Source organism: Annulohypoxylon truncatum (assembly GCF_022578515.1).
Source record: "Annulohypoxylon truncatum strain CBS 140777 unplaced genomic scaffold F4807scaffold_34, whole genome shotgun sequence".
NCBI classification, from domain to species: domain Eukaryota; kingdom Fungi; phylum Ascomycota; class Sordariomycetes; order Xylariales; family Hypoxylaceae; genus Annulohypoxylon; species Annulohypoxylon truncatum.
Genome location: NW_025953820.1, coordinates 265393 through 281686, shown reverse-complemented (window position 1 = coordinate 281686; position 16294 = coordinate 265393). Strand labels below are relative to the sequence as shown.

Sequence of the window (16294 nt, the reverse complement as noted above, 5' to 3'; positions counted from 1 at the left end):
TTGACTCGGGCTGAGTCGGTTATCATGCACTCTAAGTAATCTCTCCGTTGGGTGCACTTTAACTTCTGTGGAAATTACACAGTGAAGGAGATATAAGTCTTATTACAAAAGCTATAAATTCAAATTCTCCTCAGTACTCTCACCTACGACCACTTCCATTCTCAACTCAACCAAGTCACTTATACCAACCCAGTATTATATCTACATTCGGCCGTATCTCAGCCAGAAGAGAAAACAACCTCACCACGATGCGTCACCAAATCACCATCCTCGCCGTCGTCGGCCTGGTACCCAGCGCCCTCGGCCAATCCAGCAGTGCCACATCCATGGATATGTCAATGGACATGTCAATGTCGATGGACATGCCAATGTCAATGTCAATGGACATGTCAATGCCCATGTCAACATCCACACCAACCCCAACCCCCACAACAACCCTCCCCTCAATCCCCTGCCTAGCCCCCGGCGCAGCCCTCCTCGGCCCCTCGCTCCCCAAACCCTCAAACTCCGCGCTCGCCCTCTTCATCGCCAACGCAACGAACCTCAACCCCCAAAACGCCGCGCAACTAGCCACCGACCCATGCGGCGCCGCCACCTCCCTCGTCTCCTCGCTCCCCTCATCATTACACAGCGCCGCGGCATCCTACCAGACGCAGTTATCCAGCTACGTGTCGGCCAACGCGCAGAACATCAGTTCTCTGTACGCGGAGTGCAAGTCGCTGACGACGGCGACGACGGGCACGGTTACGGTGTCCGGGGAGAGGTTCGCGCCGGCGGGGATTACGGGCTTGGTTGGGCTGGTTACGGCGTTTGCGGATACGGGGTGTGTTAAGGGTCTTGCTGCGGCGGCGACGGGGGAGCCTACGGGGACGGCGACGGCGACGACGACAGCGACAGAGGGAGGGGGACAGGGGAGTAAGAATGTAGCGGAGGTGGCGAGGCCGACGGGTGTGGTGGGCGCGGCGGTGGCGGCGGTTGGGTTTATGGGCGCTGTTGCGCTGCTTTAGTTTGAGGGTTCACAGGTTTGGTGGGAGGATTGAGGGTGTAATGTGGGATGATGGCATGATCCGATGTTTCTTTGTTCGCCGTGTGCGGTGACGCTCGCTGGGTACGCATCACGTAAACCCCGGCAGTCGGTGCTGGTTGGCTTCTGTCAATTTTCGTAGATCGAATTAATTGGCGATGATGTATGCCCGTTCTTTAAACAGACTTCTTCGGAACCTATTTGGTTGAACTTTGGTATCGTGCTGTCGGCTCGTCCCGATATCTAAACGTTGTTGCTGCTGTTGTCATTGTGGAGTCTAGTTAGGGTTAGCAATGGTCTCGTCGAATCAATCATTATCACCATGTCGCACCACGTCATGTATATGTTGAAGCTGGTATCACCGACGTCCCTGAGGCTCTAGGTAGTTTCGCCGTTCGCTTAGGGGACGTCTTCGGAAGTTCGTCCAAGCTCGAAATCACATTGGATCCCCAAAACCACTTTGATATAGTATAACAATCTCATTCCATGTCCTTAATGCGATTATTATTATACTCCGTAGTCGTCGGGCCTTATAGCTGGATATACGACCTCTCCATCTTGCCCTATGACCCCATATAGTGACCCCTTTATACAATGAGGCTATCGCTCAACTCCAAAACGCCTAGCAGTGCAGTGCAGTGATGCTGAACCATGTAATCGCACCTTAAACCAGCCCATAGGCAATATCTTCTCCGATGATGCCTTATATACAAAAATCCTAGTCATATCTCGTAACTCGTACCTCATATCGGAAGAGGTGGTATGAAGTCTATCCTCTCAAATCTTCACATTGGGAGGGGGCGTTATACCCTCGCCGTGCTCTGACGTGAATTTGGTCATCATCGGATCGGCACTGAATCTCGACGATCTTGTAGACGTAACAGGCGACGAGGAGACGATTTCGCTGGACGGCCTCGGCTCCGGCCAGGTAGATTTCTCGCTCGGCGGCGATGCCCAACGGTCGGGAGTAACACGACGTAATATCTTAGACCAGTTGAGGGCGATGAAGATTAAAAGGCCAGTCACTACCACGACCACGATAATGCAGACGACGATGGCTACGATGAGCGTCTTAGCGAAGCCGGCCATCTCGTTGGGCGACTCGGTTTAGAGTCTGCGAGTACTGTTGTGTGGAGATGGAGAGGCGGGTGGTGTGCGGCTAGAGCAAGCAAGGAATTAAGCCAGCGCTTGAGCTACTAGTCTTAATAATGTTTGGCCGTCCGAGGTGTCGGTAGAGACTGAAGTTCCATAGCAGTGCAGCAAAGTTCACAGGAAAGCGGTTAAAGTGACAGGATGACGGCCTTATACTGAGTGGTTTTTATCTATAACGTCACGGAAACATAGTAAGACATCCATGCGAGAACGAGAGCGAAGAGTGTGCGAGAAGTGTGAGAGCGATCCAGGATTCGCTCTCCGAGTGTCCGACGATAGCGGACAAAGCCATCGAAGGCGCTCGAAAACGTGCAGCCAACATGGCGCTAGAACTTATAAATCGGGGTTGGCAAGACGTAGGGTGCGTAGGGAAGCTCTGGAAGTGCCGGATTTTCCGAGCTATCCCAGAACCAGCCCACTAGATTGAATGGTTTTGGATGGGCTCTGGATGGCTTTGTCACTGGGCGGTAGAGGGCGGTAGAGGTCGGGTTCCGCTCTGATGAAATTTTATTGTCGATCCGAGCATCCGGTGCAGGTTTCGTCATCCCTTGAGTTCTAGCTCAGCAGCCTCAGCCGCAGCAGAAGACGTCAGACGTGGACTGCTGGGTATAAATCTGCGGTGTGGCTGTCAACTTGCCCATTTCCGGCTTGGCGCACCGCGGGATGCTATCATACCGCCAATCCCCCCAGTGTCTTATCCCGGCGCCTTATGATCTAAGACATACTGGATGCACTTTGGATGCACTTCGGACACTCTCGTCCCAGGTAAGGAGACGTCCAGAGAACCAGAGACCCAGAGACCCTGAAATCCTTCTCATGAACGAAACTATCGGTATCCGTTAGGTAGCCATGATCAAAGGTTACATGGTCCATCTACGGCGTGCAAACATGCATGCATTTGTTACCCACCCTATCCGTCAGGTCGGATGTATGTAATTAGCTCGCTCACAATCCACCCCATATTAATTATATGCAACCAACTCATCAAAAGGACATTCCCACACTTCCTTCGGCTCATCATTACATAGTAATGGTATGATTGTCATACTGATATAAGTGAGCGTTTTCCCTCTCCCTAAATAAATCCTTACCCTTCTTGTTATCCGTGTTTTTCATTCACAAAACCACCACCGATAGCTCCGCTAAAGGAATGAATTCCTACCTCCTATCGGGACAATTTTGGGCAGCACGTGACGTAATATAAACGAGGAGGGATCCGTTGGGCTGGTTAGGATGGTTAGAGTCATGACAACTCAGACTACTAGTCCCGTACAATGTCTGAAGAAACAAGTTTTCTACAACTGGGTCATGGGAAATATTAGGAAAACGTTTTGTGAGATATTATGGGAATTTTAGTAAGTTTGCAAGATCGTCACTGATCGTCGATACGCTTGTGTGTGCATTATACGTACATGTGCTTACGAGTACAACTGGCACTTGGGAGAGACAACCAGGGCAACTATTGGTGGAACCACGTTTGGTTCCTATCTCCTTTCTACCCCCTGAGCGTCTGATATTATATAAGCACACAGAATTGATCCAAGTAGAGGTTGTTAGCATTTTGTAGCCAAACTCATATCGCTTTTATATTATATTACATATCGTGAGTCTCGTGTGGAGTCTTCATACACATGAATATATTTCATAATAATCTAGGGGAACAGAAAGATGCATTGTAGTGTGCTTAGCTGGAGATGCCCATACGTGAAGGATAGACCGAGAAAGCTGGGGCATCCGAATCGAAAGCTACGTATTGGTGGGTGGGTACATATTGTGACGAGAAGTACGTCAACTTCTGCTATAGATAATTGGCCGTTTTAGATGTATTCTAGGGGAATGGGGACGGCCAAATTTCTGTATCGAGCATAGAGTCAGGGTAATGAATTGTTAAAAGTTGAATAGTCATGTTGCATTGATAAGACCAAGTACTTGTGGTGTATCTTAAAAGCCATTTCGGAAAGACGGTGGACTACTAACTATACTCATCAGTTCTCCTGCTTGCTCCTAACAACAACAGTTGGCAAATCCCTTATATCTACATGCTCATTATTTGCGAGGTCAATAACTCGCACAGCTTCGACACCCACAATGCCCTCCTTCAATGCCAAAAACCTGAGCTCGGCAACGTGACAAGCTCCAGGCGCGAGTGGGCCGACTCGGACATCCGCGCTCAGGCACACCACCTCCGCGCTGTCAATGATGCTGCTATGTTGCATGGCATGGACAACATTCTCGTCGAGGACCGCGTCTGCCACATTCCGGTCTTTCGGCGTCTTCGCCTGTTGGAATTGGCCATGCGAGAGTTCCGGTAGCCGAGAAACTGAGGGTGGGCGGTTGACCCGCGATTCGTTTCGTCTTCGCTTCGGGACTACTAGTATTGCTAACTTCCTCGGTACCGCCGACGGCGCCGGCGACCGGTTAACAACAAACACGTTCCAGACAAATTCGTCGCCTGGGAATATCTGCTGATCCGGAGATGGAGAAGTGAATGTCATAGTAATACCCATATCAGGCACAGCAGTCTCCGTCCGTGTCGCGGCTTCTAGGGAGGGCAACGAGTCTGGTCGCGCAACAGAGGGCGCCGTCAAAGAGATTGTACTCTCGCCCCCTATCGAAAGTTGACTCGGACGGTGCATTCGTTGGATAGGTTGCATAGTAGAGCCATACCCCGGGTTTACGGGTATAGTAAAGTCAACTGTAGCAGTCCACGCCATGTTCAAGCGAGGCTCGCAAGTGTCTGGACGCAGTAGGGCCACCGCGGAGATGGCGATCTTGAGATCTCGTATGGGGTTCTTTGATACCACCTCTGCGTCGGCTGGTGAAAGGCGATATAAGAACGTAACATGATCATGAGCCACGCAGGATACCGGAAGTGGTATTCCGGCCTGACTCGTCAGGTCCTCTACTAGGCCATCCGCCACTGATATTGATATCTTATCAAGAATGATCTCGCACTCAAAGAAGGGCGTAAAATCAACTTCTAGCATCGCGAGGACAGTCGCGGTAGAAGGGGTCGTATTAAGATGAGTAAAGCGCATGCGCGAGTGCGCCGCAGGGTAGATGCGTAGGGAGAGTTTAGATAAGGACTTTATAGGTCGGAGTACGTCTTCATCTTGATGTGTGACAGGCGCAACGCGAGATACCCGGAGGGCCGAGAGGCGAGGTTTGACGCCATTCAGAGCAGGATCATTTCCGAAGGACCCCAGGAGATTGAGGCCAGAGGCTACACCGCTGGGCAGGTATGCATCGCGAGGCCGATCAAGTAGAGATGGGACTGCTGGTTTCAAGCCCGCAGTCGCTGTGAAAACAACCGAAGGACTCTGTAGTCGCATTCTAGGCCGACTAAGGAACACTGAATGTTTCCACACTGCGACGGTATACTGCCGCCGCTCCTCCTCGCCCTCGTTGTCATGGTCTCCTAAGAATCCAAATAATATAGTAGGGTCCTCATTATGGTCCACAGTTCCAGCGGAAATGGTTTCTGAAGGTGGTTGGCCATCGCGGTCTGGCGCTGTCGCATTCACAATCTGCGCCTCAACTGAGATTACTAGACTTCGTAGGGACGATCGCAAGATATCTTGTTCGACGTAGGAGCATTTGAGAACGAGATAAATATCAACGGATTCATCTGGGGTCTAACAATGAGCATGGTGAGAAACAGACCTCTCGGAAGAGATGGGGATATGCTAACCAAAGTAAAGAGATTCCCGTCGCTCAACTGAGCTGAACGGCTCTTTGGCTTTCTCTATGTCATCTTTGAATACTTCTTCGACGCGGAAGTCTGTGGCAAGGGGAATGAAGTATGTTAGACTTGAATCGTGAAGTAAATCGAATGCTGATGTGGAAGTCGTGTCGATGAATGGATCAGACATTTTCCGAGTAATACCCAATGCGCCACGAATTAACAAAAGTATGTGACACTCGGGTCATTATTCATCGTCGTTGCATGTTGGGGAGATCGCTTGTAAGAAGTTGGTGCATTTCGGTATCGCTATGGTAATGAGAAGATGCAAATGGATGTGAATAGGAGCAAAATACCAATCAAAGCTTCTATGGACAGGGGTGCTCACGATAAATGCATATCGTAGTCTATTTGATGCGAGCACAGACCATAGAAGTTAAAACAAGGGCCGGTTATGTAATGATACTCTCGTTAGAGTGTGCCGGATTTATAGATAACCCCAATACATGCTTGAATATTTATTAAGATAAACAGTATAAATATAACTCGCCAGTTTTATTAGTCAGTGATCAAAGATAGGTACAGTTGTACCTAGCAAATGAACGTACCTGCCGACCACCGACCTCCTCCGGCCGCAGCCAAAAAAAAACTTCGTCATGTTCTAACCTTGATTCGTTTCGTTTTATCGACGAAGCAACCATTCTTTCCCTTAATCAAATAATACTTCCCATCGACTGTTGTTTTTACTTTGCCCGACTATTTCTCCCCTATATGGGATAAATAGATTTACTGGGACTAGGTATAATTTCTGAAGGTAAACGAGCTATCAGACACGTCCAGAAGCTTTTGCTATGATGAACGGAGTCAATAGCCATTATGGCCAGCCAAACCCCTGGCAAGAATACAAAAGCCCCGATGGACGCGTCTACTATTACAATACTATCACGAAGGCGACGCAATGGACGAAACCGGAAGAAATGATGTCGCCGGCCGAGGTTTGTTACGCGCGGCTGTATATCCTACGTTACTGCAGTAGACTAACCATATTCCATCTATAGCGCGCTTTGGCAAACCAGCCATGGAAGGAGTATACCGCCGAGGGTGGTCGCAAGTATTGGTACAATACAGAGACGAAGCAGAGTTCTTGGGAAATGCCCGAGGTTTACAGAAAGGCATTGGGTCATGAAACTACACCATCGACACCCTCGTGAGAAACCCAACAAGTGCTATTATCTATGCTTATTTCTAACTTATGCGTAGGTCTGCTACGCCATTTACCCCCAATGCTTCGTTCCCGCCGGCCTCGGGCTATGATCACCATCGCGAATATCGAGAGACCTTCCCCGAGTCGCGTCAGTTGACACACGGGAGTGACTTGCGTGTCCAGGCGTTCGTCCCTGCAAGCAACGAACCAGAATATGCGACTCCCGAAGAAGCCGAGGCGGCCTTCACGAAGTTGTTGCGCCGCAGCGGCGTACAACCTGACTGGACCTGGGAGCAGACTATGCGAGCCACGATCAAGGATCCCCAGTACCGAGCTATCAAGGACCCAAAGGACAGAAAGGCTGCTTTCGAGAAGTACTGCCAAGACATGATCATCCAAGACAAGGAACGCGCCAAAGATCGACTTGCAAAGCTCCGTGCTGATTTTGCCATTATGCTGAAGAGCCACCCCGAGATCAAGCATTATACGCGCTGGAAGACTGCTCGTCCTATCATAGAGGGTGAAACCATCTTCCGCTCTACTAACGACGAAGAAGAACGACGTCAGTTGTTCGAAGATTACATCGTGGAGCTGAAAAAAACACACGTTGAAAGCCAAGCCAGCCTTCGTAAGAGTGCCATGGATGGTCTCATCGACCTTCTCCCTAAGCTAAACCTTGAACCCTACACGCGCTGGTCTGAAGCTCAGAATATTCTCAAAGCTACCGCCCCCTTCCAGAATGACGACAAGTATAAGACTCTCACTAATTTTGATATTCTCACCGCTTTTCAAAATCATATCAAATCCTTAGAGAGGAGCTTTAACGAAACGCGCCAGAACCAAAGGAATAAGAAACTCCGAGTTGAGCGAAAGCGACGAGATGCATTCACGGACTTGCTTCAAGAGCTTCGTAGAGCTGGTAAGATCAAGGCAGGGACGAAGTGGAGCCAGGTATACCCCCTGCTCGAAAACGACGATCGATTCAAATCTATTTGCGGTCAAGCCGGATCAAGCCCTCTCGATTTATTTTGGGATGTCGTTGAAGAGGAGGAGCGCGCTCTGCGTACGACAAGGAATGATGTGCTTGATGTGCTTGATGTAAGTTGCTGCCCATCTAGCTTGAGCCATTCAGGCCAATTTATTAACACGGAATCCAGGACAATCGTTTTGAGTTCACCCCCAAGACCACTTTTGAGGAGTTCTCTTCTATACTCAAGAATGATCGACGCACTGCTAACATTGATGGTGATATACTGATGCTGATCTTTGAACGGGTACGTTAAATGTTTCCGTGGTTTATTACATATCTTATAACTAATACTTCGGATAGCTCCAAGAGAAGAAGTCCAAACGCTCTGATGAGGACAGACACACCGAACGCCAGCAGCGAAGGGCTGTCGATGATCTCCGTTCTTATATTAAGCATGTGGACCCGCCGATCACTGCAGATGACACCTGGGAAAAGGTCCGGCCTCGTCTTGCTCGCGCCCCCGAATTCCAGGCTGTCAAATCTGAAGATGCCCGCCGGGGCGCCTTCGAGAAGGTCCTTCGCCGAGTACGAGACCGGGAGGAGGATGATAAGGAACGCCATAAACGTCGCGAGCGATCGCCTGATCGTGGCGCTGATCGTGGTACGTATCGAGACAGAGATAGAGGTGACCGTTCTCACCGCAGTGACCGTGCACGACCTCCACGCCACAGCCGTAGCCCGGAACCTGACGCATATGAAGCGGACCGTCGTAAGGCCATCGCCGAGCGCGAGAAGAACTATCGTAAGTCCAGTATGGCTGAGAGTCTATTATCTGACCGTCGACCATCGGATTCCTACCGAGACCGGGATATCCGCGATCGTGACCGTGACCGTGACCGTGACCGCGATCGTGAGCGGGATCGGGATAGAGAACGGGACAGAGATTACCCCCCTCGATCCCGACGTGATGACCCGCCGAGCCACTACGAAAGAGAAAGACGGGACCGCGAAGAGGAGCGCGAACGGTTATATCGACGTCGCGTCGAGAGAGCGCCCGTGGAGGAACTACCTTATGGCGATGAACGCCCTACCTCCTCTCGACGCCGAAGGGCTGACGATGACGACGACCTTGAGCGTCGCGACTCTAGAGATTCAAAGGTCAGGCGCCTCAACGGCAAGAATTCGGTCCATCCTACTAACGCTATTAACAGAGACTAAGAAGAGAGAGAACACCGCGTGAGCGTTCCCCCCATCGTGAGACTCGTCATAAAACTAGGACTCCGCCAGTTGTTCAACCGCCTTCCAAGGAGGATACTGGTGTACATTCGGGAAGCGAGGAGGGTGAGATTGAAGAGGACTAGCCGCTTAATCAGTCTACACAGCGTTCTATATCACGTGTCATGGCATCCTAACACAAACCCATAACACCGTTCTTTTTAAAGGAAGATATGAGATCACAAACCCTTCACTACAGCCATCTAACCTTGATATATGCCGAAGCTTCCATACTTCAGCATGTCCCCGAATAAATAGTGGCCAGTGGAGACTTGGGATCTCTCCATTTAATACCCGGGGAGAATTGAAAAGTACGTGCGTCAATTTCCGACTACGGTTCTTCTTGGAGTTTAGATGACATGGGACACTTGGATTGCAGCTCGGATTTTCACCCTCCTCCCATCGTACACTTCCGCACCTAAGCAACAATGCCGCCGATGAGAAAGGGGGCTAAAGGCCACTTTTTGCTGTACGTCCCACTTATCGATGCCGACTTTTTATCATCCGTCCTTCTTCATCTTCAACACGAAAAAAACAACCTGGGGTTTTCTCTCACAATGACGCAGGACTTTACGGGGGAAAAGGTCGGACTTTCGGCCCTAGCGAGTTAACATCCTGGAAAATACGATCTCGGTGTGTATCATCCATCCCTCCTTAGCCCTTAGTAGAGAAATGTTAGTCTCCCCCGGTAGATAGCCTAATGATTCCGATTTTGTCTTATACCATACCTGCGTAACTTCTTTCCTGAATGTAAAAGTGGGCTCAATGTGATGCCATCCAGTGAATCCCACGTAGTATGACATTCAAGCTTCTACATATCGCCCAATGTAGTTTTACGTAAATACCAGAGCCAATGTTAACTCAACCCTTATCCGTACTCAAGTCACGAGCATATGCGTCAAAATGTCGTTTCTGGCTAGTAGAATTTGCTATAATCTAAACCCGCATCTTGCGGGCTATTTTGTCTTCCTTCTCCCAGGTCTAACTAGGGGTCCTAGAAATCGTCAATGGCAGAATTCCATATTATCCGCCATAAGACGACATGAACGACAGTCACCCACTTGACCCATTCGTCCCTCAATCTGCAGTAGTCGAATTCATGGTTCTCTCCAACGCAATACTAATTTGCTGCAAACTATAGGGAGACTCCCATCCGTTCAACAAACAATGAGAGCTCCAGGAATCCGTTATATGCAGGACCAGACAAACAGGGGGTAGACTGCCGTAGCCGTGGCTAGCCGTCCGGCTCGTCGCTTTCGTCCCCACTCTCTGCATCCACGCCAGACGATTCATGCGCGCCCCCGCTCCCTCGGCATGCAGCATGTCGCTTTTGAACGCCTAAAACGCCGGTGCCCGATGCTGGTGGTATATTTTGATCATGATTACGGCCATCGTTATGGCCGTTACTCCATGGAGCGCCCGTTTCAGGAGCTGTCTTCTTCCAAGAAGAACTAGGAATTATATTAGCGATGTGATTCACAAAAAAGCTAGATCTGAATCAACTTACGTAGTTGCCTGCCAACTTTTGTTCTTGGTCCAGTTGACTGTTCAGTTTGTTGATACGAGGTCTGTAGTTTGTGGGGTCTCGTCGGAAGGTGACGTCCAAGTTCTTCAAGAACGTATTGCATCCAGTAAGCAGCGACTCAGGCTTGTTGGCGTGTGCGTCGATACCAGGCTTTCCATCAAAGACAATAACACGGTCCGCTAGATACGTCGCCATAATGAAATCGTGTTCGACGATGAAGGCAGTCTTCTTAGCGTGCATGATGAATCGCTTGATGACGCGAGCAGCAATAATACGTTGCTCTGAATCTAGGTAAGCTGACGGCTCGTCGATCAGGTAGATATCGGCAGGCAGGCCGAGGGCCATGACGATAGCAACACGTTGCAATTCACCACCCGACAAATTCTTGACTTCTTGATCGATGAAATCATCCAGCTTAAGAGGCTTAACAACATCCGTCTGGAACTGTGGTGAGAGGAAAGCTTGCTTGATTCTTTTGAAGAATAGCTGACGGACTGTGCCCTCGAATTTAGGCGTGATGGTCTGAGGTTTCATGCTAATTCTCATCTCAGGGACTTTATTGGTGCTGTCAGGTTTGAGAGCACCGGCAAGCAGCCTACAGAAGGTAGTCTTTCCCGTACCGTTCTCTCCCATCATAACGATAATTTCGGAATCAGTGAAATCTCCCTCTTCAATACGAAGTCTGAAATTGCCGAGGGTCTTCTCCATTTTAGGGTAACTGAAGGCCCGGGCCTTGTCAGCCTGGAAGTCGTCGGTACCCTCTGAGATGCGGAAAGTCAAAGATTCTTCACGGAATCGCAAGTTCTCGGTAGGGATGTGACCATCAAGGAAGATGTTGATACCTTCACGGACGGAGTGGGGAAGAGTAACGACACCGTAAACAGCGGGTTTTCCGTAAAGGACGCAGATGTAGTCGGAAAGGTAGTCGAGAACTGACAAATCGTGCTCGACGACGATGACGTAATTATCCGGGCCTAGTAGAGTACGAATCATTCTGGCTGCTGCCAAACGTTGCTTGACATCTAGATAAGAAGATGGTTCATCAAACATGTAAACGTCTGCTTTCTGGACGCAAACTGTTCCAATGGCAAATCGCTGCAACTCTCCACCGGAGAGCAGGTTGACGTCACGATCAAGAATATGGCGGAGCTCCAGGACATCAAGAACTTGATCCATGTTCCCCATTGCAGATCTATGCTCGAGGAGGAACTTGACAGACTTGTTGGGGGTCTTCACAGCTCGAGGGAGCTGGTCGACATACTGAGGCTTAACAACGGCCTTCAGGTCATCCTCTAGAACCTTGGTGAAGTAGTCTTGAATACATGTTAGCTAATGTTCACATTATGATACTTTTACTCAAGGGACTGTGAAGGTCGACTTACTCTGCAACTCAGATCCCCTGAAATACTTGATGACATCTTCCCAATCAGGCGGATTCTCATATTTGCCCAAGTTAGGCTTGAGCTTGCCGCTAAGAATCTTCAAGGCCGTACTCTTTCCAATACCGTTGGTACCAACGAGACCCAACACTTGGCCGGGCCTTGGAGTAGGTAGTCGATGGAGCTTGAAGCTATTTGCGGAGTATCGGTGGGTCACTTGGGTCTCGAGATTGGTAGGTAGATTGATAATGGTAATCGCATCGAACGGACACTTCTTGGGGCAGATACCACATCCAATGCACAAACTTTCGGAAATGAATGCTAGCTTCGAGTCGGGGTTGACTTCGATGCAAAGCTTTCCACTACGGACGACCTGCAGTTTTAAGGATTAGCGACTAGTAGCTTGAAGGGATGAGGGATAGATCCCGGAATTTGTCTCGGAATTTGAGAAACAGTTTTCCAATATGGACGGTAGGGGAAAAAAAGCAGCATACCGGACACGACCTCTTGCACTCTTGCCGACATTTCTATTGATTGTAAGTGATCTTGTCGGATTCTCAAGTCAGTTCCTAGACCATTTTACCTTCGGCTTGCACTACAAGATATCGTATATTAGCATGATATTTTATACGGTTGGGATACGGGATGGATTCGACAAACGTACCTTGTCATCGTTCACGATGGCGATACTAGAAAAAACAAATTAATATATGATACAGCAAGGTCGAGTTTGCTTCGAGTCACACGATGACATACCGAGTAAGCTTAGAAGCCATGGCGAAAAAAAGTAATGGTCGGCTCCTGGAAGTATCCCTATGAAAAGAAGGAGAAGGGGAAACAGGTCACAGAATAACCAGAGAGTTGATGCTGGCGATGCAAAGAACAAAGACAGAAATAGAATAGAAGGATTGAGTGTTGCGACCAAATGCGCCTTGGTAAAAGTCGAAGTTTTGGTGGGGTATCAAAATTAGGGTAGACGACAACTTGAATGAGGGGTGATTTAGTGGCTTAGTCACCCGTCAGCCACTATGAACGTGAAAAATTATGAACTAGTCTTCTCCAATTGGTCGGTCCTAGCATGTGGAGACATGCACTTAAGAAAGACTAAGGCACTGACCACATGTTCTATTCACATAAACCCCAGGCACCCATTCTGTCAAATCCGAGAGTGACCTCACTCGTCCTTTTCAAAGAGCCTCAATCTTGAATTTTGAACCAGCTGTCTTTGGTTTTTACTAGCAGAACCTTACTTTATCCACCTATATCTATAGTGGGTCGAGTTTCACTCTCACTAAAGCTATCTAGGTACCTAGCTCAAGTGCTTATGCTTTCCTTTACAAAGAAAGAAACGCCTCATCCGAACTCACTTCATGGCGATGCAGTGCATGCTAAGTAGGTAGGCACCTACGTACACCCGTAGATAATACCTTGGTGGGTTTCCCGGGGTTTTTGAACCGTATATATTTGGTAAATATACGGCTCCGAATTTGAGCGGCTTAATAAAGTATATAAAACGGTTCGGGCAAATATTTTAAAACTATTTAATTAATTAAACCGTTCGATAATAATTTATTAAATTTTAAACGTTTTAATTTAAAACGGTTTAAAATTAAAACGTTTTAATTAAATTAAATTATATATAAATAATTTAAACGGTTTAAATTTTAAATTATTAAATATTTAAATAATTTAATTATTTCGTAATTTAAATAAAAAAAAATAAATATTATTTTTATATTAATTATATAAAAATTATATTTAAATTTTTTAAATTATTATTAAAATTATTATTAATATTATATAATTTAATTATATAATTTTTATAAATATTTATATTTAAATTTAAATTTTATAAATTTTAATTAAATAAATTATAATTATTTTATTATTTAATTATAATTATAAAATTTATAATATAATTATATTATATATAAATATATAAATTTTTATTTTAATATATAAAATAAAAATTTATTAATTAAAAAATTACGTATATAAAATTTTATTATATTAAACGATTTAATATTTAAACGTTTAAAAAATTAAATAATTTAAATTTAATTAAACCGTATATATATTATATAATTATTTAAATAAAATAAAAATAATTTAATTAAATTAATGTTTCGTAATTTATAAACGTTTAAAAAAAAAACCGTATATATATAACTTAAATTTTAAATTAATTATATACGGGAACGCTTAAATAAGGAATTGCTCATTACATTAAGCGGGGTATATGTAATTAAAAACATTGAACGGAATGTTTACGGTAAAAATATACCCCCATGCGGCGGTAAAGTACTTACATGTAACTTAATACGCTTTATCCATTATCGCTACTACATTTAATATCAATAAGCGACATAAGCATTGTTTAGCCTATCGGTATATCACGGTAGTAATTCTGCCTTCGCAAGTTCTACCAGCCTTAAAACATTCATTTAAATTTTCGACTACTTAAAAGGCGTCTATATAAAGTATTTTGTATTGTAAAACACCGTGCAGTTCTGAAGGAGAGCTGATTACTCGAGTAATTTCAACCAGTCGGAAATAGCTTTTCATGCTCTGAAATGGACCAATAGGGGTTATAGGTCGTGCTATTCGGACTTTAGGTGGCGATGTTGCTTTGCACCAATTAAAGAGGGTTCTTTCTGGCTGCCTTTGTTCAAGTCGGGTTCTAAAGATGGTTCAATGCTAACTCACGACAGGTATCTCAAGGCTTTGTGATACCCATAATCTTCAGCACAGCATGCCATTATTTGCTTCCAGGTAAATTATCAAACGCAATAAAGGCGGACTATTCGAATACAGCCCGGTTATTACATATTCAATTAGTTCAAGTGTGCAGAGAATGAAATAATACTAGTCGTATTTCCTATTGGCTTTGACCTTAAGGACCGGGTCTGCGCATATCGGCAACGGACAATCGATGCCTCCTGGGTACGAAAGAGCAACCACACGAAGAAAGCATACACTACCAGTGTGACAAAGACTACTTGCGAGTATAGTGTTGAATTCCCATTTGTATCTCAGCCAACTTCAAGCCTTTGTCCCTCACAATGATGAACCCGGGTGGTGACTAAGTCCCGTCAAATTGTCGCTTTAGTATCAAGACACTATTGATATTCAACAGACGCCAATATCCAGCGGAAAGCTCAGCCGGGCTGAGTACGGTCAGCGTGAGATGCTGGCTGTTACTGTTCCTCGAGAAAATAGTGAATTGCGGCTGTGTTATTTAGTTATCAGTGGACACAGCACGAAAAGCAAAGGGGCATGTCACTAGATTTGCAGAATGTCAATATAATTATGTGACAGGGACACCTAGCTCCAAGGTACTCTTCGTCAAAGATCTTTTCTGAGTGTATGGCCTACTCAAAGTACAGTTTATTTAATGCGAATAACTAGTTCACTTATAGATATATCGAAGTCATTCCATGCTTATATAAGACTAGAAATACACCAGGGATTTTCATGCTAGAGCTGTTAGATTAGGTACGTAACATAGGTATGTTTCAAACAAACCAAGTAGGTTATCTCGTTATTCCTCGACAGCTTCAAATCTGGTAAAAGGAATATAATGTGTGGGTACCTGGGTGGTTCTTGGCCGCTCAATCGAAGCAGAGTAAGGCACCAAAGGGTGATCCAATGCGTTAACACAACAAAGGTCAAGAGTTAAAGACCAAACCACTTGTAGTGGCTATACACTTAAAGGTTAAGCGAAAACTTTAACGACCATTTTTATTTTCAAGTTAGATGCCTGTTTTGGCTAGGTACTCAGGAGAGCACTGGCGTCTCAACGCGTCTAACTCTAGTTTTAGAAATTCACAACAATTTTGCCAAAGTGGCTGATTGACGACACATCTGCTGCAATTCCTGTCACGCAGGTAGGTATGCAAGTAATAATCACATCAAGCCATTCATGAATATTTCTCACGTGACTTCCATTCACTCAGCCTCTATTGTCGCTCTGAGTGACTCATGATTTAAGAAACTGCTGTCAATAGCTGTTGGATATGGTGTATCTATTAAATTCATGTCGTATCTAGATCTCTTAACAAATATCTGGGTGATTGCTAAAGA

At 46.3% G+C, this 16294-nt stretch overlaps 5 protein-coding genes across 5 annotated transcripts; 2 read left to right on the top strand and 3 right to left on the bottom strand.

Annotated features, from left to right (window-relative positions):
* Positions 1 to 248: 248 nt before the first annotated feature.
* On the top strand, positions 249 to 1007 carry F4807DRAFT_463675 (uncharacterized protein; the record flags this gene model as incomplete). The annotated part of the gene is made up of 1 exon (XM_048002014.1): positions 249 to 1007. One exon carries the CDS (start codon positions 249 to 251, stop codon positions 1005 to 1007), a length of 759 nt encoding a protein of 252 aa, XP_047850986.1.
* A 419-nt stretch (positions 1008 to 1426) lies between these two features.
* Positions 1427 to 2246, bottom strand: F4807DRAFT_232655 (uncharacterized protein). The gene has a single exon (XM_047994164.1). It carries the CDS (start codon positions 2111 to 2113, stop codon positions 1802 to 1804), a length of 312 nt encoding a protein of 103 aa, XP_047850985.1. The 5' UTR covers positions 2114 to 2246; the 3' UTR covers positions 1427 to 1801.
* Positions 2247 to 4063: 1817 nt separating this feature from the next.
* On the bottom strand, positions 4064 to 6195 carry F4807DRAFT_439283 (TRAPP trafficking subunit Trs65-domain-containing protein). The gene is made up of 2 exons (XM_047999184.1): positions 5868 to 6195; positions 4064 to 5804 (listed from the first exon to the last, which is right to left on the bottom strand). The coding sequence occupies exons 1-2, from the start codon at positions 6046 to 6048 to the stop codon at positions 4162 to 4164; spliced, it is 1824 nt and encodes a 607-aa protein (XP_047850984.1). The 5' UTR covers positions 6049 to 6195; the 3' UTR covers positions 4064 to 4161.
* Positions 6196 to 6479: 284 nt separating this feature from the next.
* F4807DRAFT_232589 (uncharacterized protein) lies at positions 6480 to 9601 on the top strand. Its single transcript, XM_047994162.1, has 6 exons — positions 6480 to 6853; positions 6917 to 7065; positions 7119 to 8160; positions 8220 to 8336; positions 8393 to 9190; positions 9244 to 9601. Exons 1-6 carry the CDS (start codon positions 6710 to 6712, stop codon positions 9391 to 9393), a joined length of 2400 nt encoding a protein of 799 aa, XP_047850983.1. The 5' UTR covers positions 6480 to 6709; the 3' UTR covers positions 9394 to 9601.
* An 819-nt stretch (positions 9602 to 10420) lies between these two features.
* Positions 10421 to 12610, bottom strand: F4807DRAFT_232610 (P-loop containing nucleoside triphosphate hydrolase protein). The gene is made up of 3 exons (XM_047994163.1): positions 12215 to 12610; positions 10815 to 12145; positions 10421 to 10758 (listed from the first exon to the last, which is right to left on the bottom strand). Exons 2-3 carry the CDS (start codon positions 12015 to 12017, stop codon positions 10732 to 10734), a joined length of 1230 nt encoding a protein of 409 aa, XP_047850982.1. The 5' UTR covers positions 12018 to 12145; positions 12215 to 12610; the 3' UTR covers positions 10421 to 10731.
* Between the last annotated feature and the right edge of the window lie 3684 nt (positions 12611 to 16294).

Bases quoted from the DNA above. Each gene is read 5' to 3' on its own strand.
- F4807DRAFT_232589 (XM_047994162.1), top strand. From the start codon at position 6,710: ATGATGAACGGAGTCAATAGCCATTATGGCCAGCCAAACCCCTGGCAA. The intron at 7,066-7,118 runs GTGAGAAACCCA...ACTTATGCGTAG, and splicing joins ACTACACCATCGACACCCTC to GTCTGCTACGCCATTTACCC. The intron at 8,161-8,219 runs GTAAGTTGCTGC...CACGGAATCCAG, and splicing joins ATGTGCTTGATGTGCTTGAT to GACAATCGTTTTGAGTTCAC.
- F4807DRAFT_439283 (XM_047999184.1), bottom strand. From the start codon at position 6,048: ATGTCTGATCCATTCATCGACACGACTTCCACATCAGCATTCGATTTA. The intron at 5,805-5,867 runs GTTAGCATATCC...GTTAGACCCCAG, and splicing joins ACGGGAATCTCTTTACTTTG to ATGAATCCGTTGATATTTAT.
- F4807DRAFT_232655 (XM_047994164.1), bottom strand. From the start codon at position 2,113: ATGGCCGGCTTCGCTAAGACGCTCATCGTAGCCATCGTCGTCTGCATT.
- F4807DRAFT_232610 (XM_047994163.1), bottom strand. From the start codon at position 12,017: ATGGGGAACATGGATCAAGTTCTTGATGTCCTGGAGCTCCGCCATATT. The intron at 10,759-10,814 runs GTAAGTTGATTC...TATAATTCCTAG, and splicing joins AAAAGTTGGCAGGCAACTAC to TTCTTCTTGGAAGAAGACAG.